Below are 10,575 nucleotides of genomic sequence, written 5' to 3' on the forward strand. Positions count from 1 at the left end.
GGAGCACAAGTAGTGCACAATACCTGATACACCGAGTGACACGCTTACGTCCACCTTTACACGGCTGTACGGCTTGCATGGATCTCAGGTGACGTTTGGATTTTCCCGATATAAATTACAACTAAATGTAGTTCGAGCATTTCGAAACTTGAACACAGATCAATGAATTGTGTTCTAGTATAATTCGAGTTTAAATTACATAGTTTGAACTACCAACCAATTATCGAGTTTGAATCTGAAAAACAGAAATACTCCCTCTGTAAAGAAATATAGAGCATTTAGATAACTACTTTAGTGATCGGTGATCTAAATGCTCTTATTTCTTTAGGGGGGGGGGGGGGGGGGGGGGGGTGTTACAAATTATGAAAATTCAGTGTTCCAAATATAAACTTTGAAAGTTGGACATGCCGGATTTTAGATTATTGGCATCTAAATTTCCAAATTTCACAATTGCGATATAAATTTCAAGATTTCGGATTTCCAAATATAAATTTAGAGTTCAAGTATGTAGATAAAGGAATATTCTAATTTAAATTTAGGTTCAAAATTTAAGCTTACCCCCAACTTGCTTGGGACAAAAGGTTTTGTTGTTGCTGTTGTTGAAAATTTGAAACTAGCTTCGAAACATGTGATAAACGTACAACAATAAAGGTTCATTTGTCACAGCGATACGAATGGAAACTGTTTCTCTACGGGAAGGTTGTTTTACCAAACAACTTGCTACATAAGATTGCAAAGAATACACGATAATTATCAGAAGATTCCGCCAAACAAACCCTCCCTTATGCAAATTTGGTTCATTTAATTCAAACTACTAACAACATGCAAAGAGAAATACGAGTGTGACATAGCCTGATCTTATTGCCTGTCTTTCAAGTGTCTACGTTGACGAATAGTTCAATTCTCAGTTGAAGAATTATACTGTGTAGTAGGCACGCTCAAGTGCCCATGCACTGGCCCAGTTCCTAAATGAACATACTCCATTTTGTTTTGCAGAAAAGGAGAACAGTGGTATGCACAAGTTAGGTGCAAGGTGCAGCGATCTAACTACTGAGAAAATAGCGTGCTCTTACAACAATAATGCAGCAATGCACTGCGCATGCACATACAGTCTTGATAGAAATGGAAAAAACTTCAGCCAGCTACTTCACTTTCCGAATTCTGAAGTTACCAAACAAACCTGGTCGATTATGATTTCTTGGCTGTTGACCAGCTTAATCACATAAGCCGACATGAGCAAATGAAATTTCAAAGCTCCAGAATATCAAGCAAATTATTAAGTGAATCCGCATCATCTCTCTTCCCTTCTGATCTCCGATGTGAAACTGAAAAATTCTTTTGCTGACAAAGCTCTGAAAGAGAACATAACATGCAAGGGAAGCATCAACGACATTGGCTATAAGTTGGAAAACAAGTAATTTGTCACCTATTCATTACTGAGAGTAGAAATCTGGAAACGTAGTTATCCAAAAATTTAACTTTACCTTCGAGCAATGGTGATGCATTCTCTGTCTACAAAACCAATCAAGATTCCTCCATCCTGATGATTAACATGTTCTGAAACTACAGGAACTTGGTCTACTCCATGAGAATCCATGATCTTTTCAGCAGCAGTAAGTGGCATCTGAGGTGTCACGGACCATATTTTACATCTAACGGCTCCACAAACATTAGATACCAGACATTCATCTACCTGTTCCAGCATGACCAGAAATGAGTAATGAAATATAAGAACCACATCAAGCTAAATAAACTTAACACCCTTTGGATTACGGGTTACCATTTGACCTCTAAACGAAATAAGAAACCCATATTTTTCTCTGTTTATAGAGAAGAGTTTGAAGTAAGCAGGAACCACAAGAAACTCGGTGTTGAGAGATATGACAAATAAATTACTCCCTCCGATCTACTAAATCAGTGACAATTAATATGGATCAGAGGGAGTAAACCTATTGGACTTGGGAGAGGTGCAACCAAAGGACTATTGTATTAATTCCAATCAGACTGGATCCTACCTTCACTGAGGGAGGCCAGGCGGGGAACCAAAAACTACGCCCTCTGTTTCTTTTTGTATGGCGTGTTTTTTATTGGTTATAAACAAGACTTTGACCAATAATTACTCGGTTAATAAGTGGTTTATAGTGATACAAAATCACAATCATAAATATTTGTAAATACGAAACTAATAACATCAATTTTATATCACACAAATTACATACAAATAGTGTAATTGTTGGTAAAAGCCTTGTCTTAAACCAATCAAAATTCGCCCTACAAAAGAAAGAGAGGGATCGTCCAACCCAAGTAATCCAGCAATACGCAATCTCATCCAACCAAGATACAAATAATTAGGGCGCCAGAGAGTATTAGAACCTAGGTTATTCTTTAGCACAAGACTTTTGTATAGGGCAAGGATCTAAAGGTACTAAGGTTCAAGCAGGTTGTGAGAGAGAATGCAAATCCTTGCACTCTTTTGGGGTTGTGGCTAAGGAATTTGCAGATGGCAACGTCAAAAAATTTCTATTGTCCTGATTATTCCATCACAGATTGAGAGACCAAAAGTGGTCAAGGACTTGAGTTCCAGGGACTAATTAATTTGTGCAGAATATATATGATATGTTCAGATCCATAACAAAAATAGGATTCTTCATATTTGATAGTCTGTTAGCTGCTATGTGATGGTTTGTGAGTTGTTCCTTTGATGTATCTGAACTTTGACGTGGTTTACAGGGTTAGACTGAGTATGTCTTCTTTTGGTTCTGCATCCAAAATAGCCATATGGATGCAAAACTTCGGACACTAGGTATCTGCCATGAAACTGGGGCATGGGGTGCTCTGTTACTTGGAAATCAAAAAGGACAGAACAGAAGTGTGCACAAATAAGAAAAGTATGTCTTCCCATAAACTAAAACATCAAGGTTATACAAATAGAGAAAATGAACCAGTGGAAAATGGTGGTAATTCTCACCTCAGGTTGCATCCTGGTACTTTTTACATTTTTGCAGAAATCCTGGAAATCTTTGACTGTTAGCAAGCCTAATAGAGATTTATTTCTCTCAGTTATCATAACAAATGGTTGCTTCTCCACAAGCATAAGATTTAGTGCCTCAACTACTGGAGTTTTCAATGAGACAGAAATATATCTAGTTTTCATAGTCTCTGCAACAGTAAGATTTTCCAGCACGTTATCATCTCTGACATCATAGACACAAAGCGAGCTTTCTAGTTTACATAATTCTGCCGTAGCATCAACACTATCCACAGAAGTGAGTTGTTGGGTTTGAGTGGGCACATTTTTTGCCTCTTCAATGGTGCTTGTTTTCTCCTCCAATGAATCCAGCTTACCCTTACTGCTGGTAGAGAACCTTTGAGAAGAAGCGATCCAAGATGATAGTCCAACAGCACCAAGCAAAGGCAGAACTATACGATAGTCCTGCGTTAGTTCAAACAGTAGGAGGACAGATGTCAGAGGCACCTTGCATACACCGGCAAGTGTAGCTGCCATACCAACCTGCAAAGATAGAAACAAAGGGAAACAAACATGAGCAATGATAATACTGCTTGCATAATATCTTCATCAGTGTAACAGCACACAAAAGGAAAAACGTTAAAACTTGAAAACCGCTGAGCAGTGACTACAAAACAAGCCCAAGAGATGGAAATGCCACCACATAGTTACAATATCATTAACACTACAAAAGCATACAAAGAGACATCGAACTTCTCCCTCTGTTGCAAAAATGGAAGGCAGGGTTTAACTTGGCATGATCTGCAAAACTGAACAGTGGCCATTTGTTTCTTTGGAAGTATTTGTTGATAACTACATAAATAATGATCATACACAAATGTTATAAAATACGAATCTAACAGTATCACTTTTCTGTAATTAAATTTAAATATGTATATTGCTGGACTAATTGGTGGTCAAATTTTACAAAGTTTAATTATTGAGATGTACTGGTGCTTTCCAAAAATTAACGGAAGGAGTAATTGAGAAGAAGAAAGGTAAGAATATGCTGATGGGCATTACCAGACCATATGCTTGAGGTGACGCTACGTCTAGGAAGGGGACATGAAACAGTGCTTCAGAGCCAGTAAATGTAAACCTCATGAACTTGCCATATGCCATGCCTGTAGCTGCACCAATAAAAAGGGATGGTGCATAATAACCTCCAACCAATCCAAAAGCCCTGCACAAAGACGTCGCCAATATTTTTACTCCAATGAGCTGAACCAACACTGGTGCTGAGAGACCACTTGTAAATGGCCGCGATTCCAGTAAAATATCAACATTCTCAAAGCCCCAATAGAGAACTTCAGGGTATACAAGAGCGAGAAGACCAACAATAAGGCCACCTAAGGCAGGGGATACAGCCATCGGCAATCCTGTTGTCTTTTGTAAGCGTTCAACCACGTCCATAGTTAGTGCTGTACACCTAGATAGGGTGATTGACACCACTCCACAAAACACGCCCAGCAAGAGATATAGAGGAAGTTCTGACATTTATGAAGTCATGTAAATATCCTCATACTTTCAATCTCTGGAGCATGAAAAACAAAATGTAAAATGAGAGTACCATTAAAAGTTACTGAGACCAGCCTACCATACCATCTGGAAGATTGTATAGGATATGAGGCCAAACAAATTGCAGAACAGCAGGTTGCTTTAGGAGCATCAGGTAGTTCAAGAGCAAAAATGCGCAGGATTTGTTGGTGTCCTATTTTAGTAATTTTCAGCTGGTACAGTACATGACTTAGCAAATGGCTGCACCAGTTGCTGACTGATGGATGGTGTCTGGCATTGTCCTTGACCTTCTGGCTTTCATTTTTGCTTTTGATGACTATTTGGATACTTGTAAACCTTGCAATAATCTATTGAGGGATGTGTGCATGGATTGATGCCGAGGCTGGGGATTTCTACCCTCTTTTTGAAAGAAAAAGAAACAAAACATGACTTATTTCATTTCAACATATGAAGTTATTTGGGAAATGTTATTGGTGGGAACAAGTTAAAACAGCAGATACTTCATCATAAGAAACTGTGAAGCATAAGAACCAATATTGCAGGATGCCAGGAAGTACTTCATATTCATAAACAGAACTAAAAATCTCAAATATAACAGACATTAAGTACCTGTTGGGGAGCGAAAATCATATTCTGGAACAGTGAAAGCAGGATCAGAACCAAGACCAATCTCTGAAATAACAGATGCTATCACTGCACTGAGGATCACCATAGGTGTTGAGTTGGAAAGGGATGAAGAATCGCCAGATGAAGGCCACAAAACAGACTCCACCGCAAAAAAACACCCAGCAACAGCAGCATTAAAACCTAAAAAGGAAATCACCTGAAATATAAGTAAAATGGAATCAGAAAGCAGAAGACATGGAATATTTTTACTTTACCATTGGACATGTTGACCATATCAGAGTACTCATAACAGGTGAATCCTTTTCGAAAAACAATAACAGGTGAATCACATACTTGCGGCTGGGTAAAGTTACATGACGGAGGAACATGTCCCTAAAATTCCACCAACGCATGCAACTAAGTTATATGTGGACAAAACTATCTATAGGGAACTGATTTTTTTTATGACAAGTTACCCTGTTAGTTTAAAATTATTTTGATATAAGCATGAAGATATCAAGCAAATTATGACATGCTTACCCGATGGTTAATCCATCATATTGATGGAACATACCTTGCAACAAAATATATGAACGATTGAGGATGTAGAACTTACCAGATGCAATGCCAGCTGCTGACCCAGCTGCCACAAGAGACAGCTTTTTTCCGCCTTCCCACCCAAACACATTTCCAAATCCTTTCGCTATAGCAGAACCTATTTCCACACTGGGTCCCTCAGGCCCCAGAGAGTTGCCAGTTCCGAGAGTGAAAGATGCCGCCACAGCTTTCAAGAATGGCCTAAACACACCTTTTATATTAGAAACAGAGCCATCTGAGTTTGTTTTGATAGAACTTCTTAGCGTATTCAGCCCTCCAACTATGATGCCTCCACTGACGGGAACAAATATCACTCTCTGCCAAATTTCAGCGGTGGGTTCTTCCCTCAGCCACGAAGCGCCTCGCAGTGGTATGCCATCCCAAAGCAGGTCACGTATTTCATGAACCTATGGTAAAAAAAATTACATCCAAAGAAGCAATAACAGGTACTTAAACTAACAACGTGAATATTTAAAAGTGATTCCCATCATTAGCAAAATGCAACAAGGTGCTTAAACTTTCAAATTGTATCATTCCAACTTAAGACCTGGAGCTTCAAGCTCACTCAGCATTTGGTGGACACCTACAGAATTCGGAATTGGAACCTAGCCAAAGATAGGGTGCCGCATCCTGTACTGTAACGTAACACGTGTCGCAATATACTGAACGTTTTCAGCCTAAGGCCATGTTGGTCAGGTACTCAGGGGGACTAGAGGGGAGGCACGAGAGAAATCAGAGAAATACTGATTTGGAGTTATGTTGCTTGTTTTATTTATTGGCACAGCTCCCTCTTATATATAGGTGGCAGCCTAAACAGATACTCTGACCTCCAGAAGCCTCTTTTGTGATTGTATCATCTAGATACATGGCGATGAATCAATAAAAGCTTCCATTTCCAAAAGATCAAAACAAAAACAAAAAAGATACTCTGACCCAACTTCATAACAGTTTGAAACATTACTTGAACCTTATAGGTTTTAGGTATCTTTCAACATAGCAAGCCATCAAATTGATGTGACGAATCCATGGTCTGACACCTAGCTGTGCAGTGTCATGTCCAGCTAGGACATGGTTGTTTCCATACTGGTAGGCAGCTAGGCCCACCACCCTTGGCATCGTGTCTCAGCTGGACACGGCTGCACAATTGCAGCCTGCTCCTTGTCGATCCGAACATGACATGAGGCTATCCTGAGTTTGAGTTGAAAGAAATTGCTAGCCCCCCTGAGCTATATGTTGGAGATATGAGCAATGCTTCGAAGGTATTGTTCATTCCTATATCCAGCATCAATATCCATCCAAACTTATGAATGAAAAACAAATCAAGCTAGAACTTTGCAGGTAGGAAGGTGACATCGTTTTTTTAGGTGGTGAAGGCAGCCCTCATTTTCAAGGGGAGGAGGCTAATTTTCGATATGACGAACTAAATCGTGGATACACGAAGTTCAATTACTTGACAGAATAAAACGCAGGTGACTGAGCTATAATGAGTGCTTCTGATTACCTTCCACGAAATAGCTTCTGACGTGAGCATGGTTGGGTTGGATCATCAAGCTTTCACAACTCGCTACCCTATACCTTATACAGGAATGACAACGGTTATCTTCTTATCTGTGTCAGCTGGTTACGGTCATGGCCCTTACTGCAGGAGCTGATGGAGTTGGACTACCAGGGGATTTATGTTCCATTTGGGATGATGGTTTGATATATAATGTTTGTTTTCTGTACAAGCTTTATGTAGCTTGTAATTTCCTTCAGAGCCATTGAGTGTGAATATTGTAATGAAGTAATAAATTTGATGTGTACATCATCGGATGCAAACACCGAGGGAAAGTTCAGTACCATTATCTGGAAAACACCTTGAGCATGAGCATTTGTTTGTTATAAGTTGGCAGAGTTTTGCTTCGCCCCCCACCCCCCCCCCCCCCCCCACACACACACACAAAAAGTTTACACGAATCTTAAAGTTACTTAAAAAGGCTATCACCATATTAGCATGTACTCCCTCCGTTCCTAAATAGTTGTCTTTCTAGAGATTTCAACAAATGACTACATACGGAGCAAAATGAGTGAATCTACACTCTAAAATATGTCTATATACATCCGTATGTGGTAGTCCATTTGAAATATCTAAAAAGACAAATATTTAGGAACGGAGGGAGTAGATCAAACATACTGAATAGATTTATGTGGATACAAAAGACTATATTACCCTTTTTTATTGGAAGATGTAACTTCTAATCTCAATCTTTAATCTACATCGAAATTTGTAAACTTTTCGAGGGGGTGTACAGAAGCAAAGTTCTGGCAATACGTTCAGCAACCAACCCATATAAGTACATACCAATTGAGCGTAGCTTTGATGGTTAGGTTCGTTGTGGTGGAACCAACCCACCAAAGTTCAAGTCCTAGACTTGGCATTGGTGCTCGCATTTTTCTGGATTTATTTCAGGCCTTCCGGCAATGTGTGCTCAGTGGGAGGAGACGTTCCATTGACTAGAAGTCGTCTGTGGCGACTTCGTCAATCTCAAGATAATGTGCCGGCTCAGTCTCTTGGAGGTGCTCATAGGGGTAGGGTGTGCCGGCTGAGTCTCTCGGATGTGCTCATTGGGGTAGGGTGTGCCGACTAAGTCTCTGAGAGCTGCTCATAGGTTAGGGCGTGCCGCGTTCATCGGGTGAGTGTGTGTGCGTATGCGTCTGCGTCTGCGATTGTACTGTGTTAAAAAAAAGTTTACGCAGTAGTTGAGAGTCTCTTGGACCAATTTCAAATTCTGAAAGAATGGAACCATAGTTTGGTTCGCAAGCACCTACCGAAAGGTTGAAGAGGACAACGGAGACGCCAGTGAGGAGGCCCACGAGGCAGGCCGCGAGCGTGACGAGGTCGAGGCCGGGCGCCATCTCCTCCACGGACGCCTTAACCTGCTCACCCCGCCGAACCTCGGCCTCCTCGTCCGCCGCTCCGCATCGAACCCGAAGGCGCACGCCCCCGCGGCGGCTACCGGGCAGCAGGGGGCGGACCGCGACGCGGAAGAGCGGAGGCGGAGATGCAGACGAGGCGAGTAGGAGACGCGGGGAGCACGGGGTCGCGGCTGGCGCCATGGATTCCTATTCGGGACTGGTAGCCAGCTATCTCATCTCTGCTGTTCTAGTTGCGGCTCGAAGCTGCACTGTTCTCATCTTTGGAGGCTCAGGCAAAAGAACGCCTCCGGGGAATTTTTGGCCTTTCCAGACGGGGAGGGCTGTTTTCTCATTAGTTTTCCTCGGTATAGTCTGGTGGACCACAATCCGCAACGTTTATCCTCTCGCCTGTGCTCTTTTCCCCTCCATTTCTGCCCAACTATTGTGAGATAAACGGAAATGATATCTGGCAAACGGCAGCCAGGGAGCTCATCCCAGCGAACGCCTTCCCCGTCGTTGTACGGATCTTGACACAGGCCGATGTCACGTAGATTAGCTGGAGTCGTTCGCTATTACACCTTTTTCTCAGACGAGGGCGCTTACCACTCGACTGAAGTGGGGTTTTGTTAACACTTGCTACCAGACTGCCATATGTATTTCAAAGCTAAAATTTGTTTTAAATTTCATTTTCCTTTTGAAAAATAAGCCAAAAAACCGATTTATTGTTTTGAAAGAAAAAAAATCCTGATGTTTTTACTGGGGATTTTTTTCTAAACTTGTCATGTGCATTTTTAGTTATAAGTAGCATGGCAATTCCTTTTAATTTTAATCCATGACATTTTTTGTGTTCCAAAACATGGCAATTTCTAGTCCTTTTGTAAGAGCAACTCTAGCAGACCCCGCAAAATTCCGGCGATTATGCGGGCTCGGCCTAATTTTCCGGCCAGAACAGAGCCCGCATACTCGCCCGGCCTGCAAAAAAAATTGCCGCGGCCCGCAAACCGCATGCCCCGACCGCTATATCTGCGGTTCCACGACTCATTTGCGGGTCCAAACCCTATCCCCCGCCGCCGCTGAGCCACGCGATTCCCCTTCCCCCTCTCCATATTTCTCGCTGTCGGCGACCACCCGCCCCGCCTCCAGCCACCATGTGGGGCCGAATGTGGAGCTCCGGACGCGGCTCCGGCGGCGGAAGGGACCCGGAGCGCGAGCGGCGCGTCCGGTCGGACGGCGTGAGGAAGCGCGGGGCCCGGAAGTGGACCAACCGCGGCATGTCGCCGTCGGTGAGCTTCCAGCGGAGCGAGACGGAGGAGTACGACCGCCGGCGCGCGTCCTTCTCCTCCGCGAGGTCTTCGTACGCCGGGAGCTCCTCCTCCTTCGGCGCGGGCCTTCTCCCCGTGAAGAGGGAGTGGTCAGAGGACGAGGAGGGTCCGGAGGAGCCGGACGAGTTCGCCTTCGTCCCAGTGAAGGAGGAGCCCGAGGAGCCCGCTCCGCTCGGCCGCCGCGGAGTCGTCGGGCCGGAAGACTACGTCGCCGACGTCGACGCCGTTGCGGCCGCCATCGCCGAGCGGAGCGTGCGCGAGGAGGCGGAGCGCCGGCGCCACGCCAAGGAGCTCGAAGACCTTCAGTGGCGGCAGGCGGTCGCCGCCAAGGAGAAGGCCGAGGAGTGGCGCCGCATCCGCGAGGAGCAGGCGGCGAAGTACGTCGACCTTTGCAGCTCCGGCGAGTAGGATTGAGCGTCCTTCTCCTCCACGGCGTCGTCCATTTGTCGCGACCTCGCCGCCATCAGATCCGACCCCCTCTAGTAGTAGTTAACGTAGTATGTAGTATGAACTATGCTTATAGTTTGTTGATCATGTAAAATCTATGTAGTATGTGATGAACTATGTTTGTGCAATTTCTCCCGCGAAAGTGTTTTCTCAAATTATGCAGGTTTAGATACGGTTTCTGTT

At 43.3% G+C, this 10,575-nt stretch overlaps 1 protein-coding gene across 1 annotated transcript; it reads right to left on the minus strand.

Moving 5' to 3' along the window:
* Positions 1–835: 835 nt before the first annotated feature.
* LOC109763783 (chloride channel protein CLC-e) lies at positions 836–9,014 on the minus strand. The gene is made up of 7 exons (XM_020322648.3): positions 8,537–9,014; positions 5,748–6,135; positions 5,135–5,332; positions 4,031–4,497; positions 2,969–3,511; positions 1,485–1,693; positions 836–1,352 (listed from the first exon to the last, which is right to left on the minus strand). The coding sequence occupies exons 1-7, from the start codon at positions 8,822–8,824 to the stop codon at positions 1,292–1,294; spliced, it is 2,154 nt and encodes a 717-aa protein (XP_020178237.1). The 5' UTR covers positions 8,825–9,014; the 3' UTR covers positions 836–1,291.
* Between the last annotated feature and the right edge of the window lie 1,561 nt (positions 9,015–10,575).

This window comes from Aegilops tauschii, chromosome 3, assembly GCF_002575655.3.
Source record: "Aegilops tauschii subsp. strangulata cultivar AL8/78 chromosome 3, Aet v6.0, whole genome shotgun sequence".
Classification (NCBI taxonomy): domain Eukaryota; kingdom Viridiplantae; phylum Streptophyta; class Magnoliopsida; order Poales; family Poaceae; genus Aegilops; species Aegilops tauschii.

Bases quoted from the DNA above. Each gene is read 5' to 3' on its own strand.
- LOC109763783 (XM_020322648.3), bottom strand. From the start codon at position 8,824: ATGGCGCCAGCCGCGACCCCGTGCTCCCCGCGTCTCCTACTCGCCTCG. The intron at 5,333-5,747 runs GTAAGTTCTACA...TTTCCTTTTTAG, and splicing joins AGCAGCTGGCATTGCATCTG to GTTTTAATGCTGCTGTTGCT. The intron at 1,694-2,968 runs GTGAGAATTACC...ATGCTGGAACAG, and splicing joins GTACCAGGATGCAACCTGAG to GTAGATGAATGTCTGGTATC.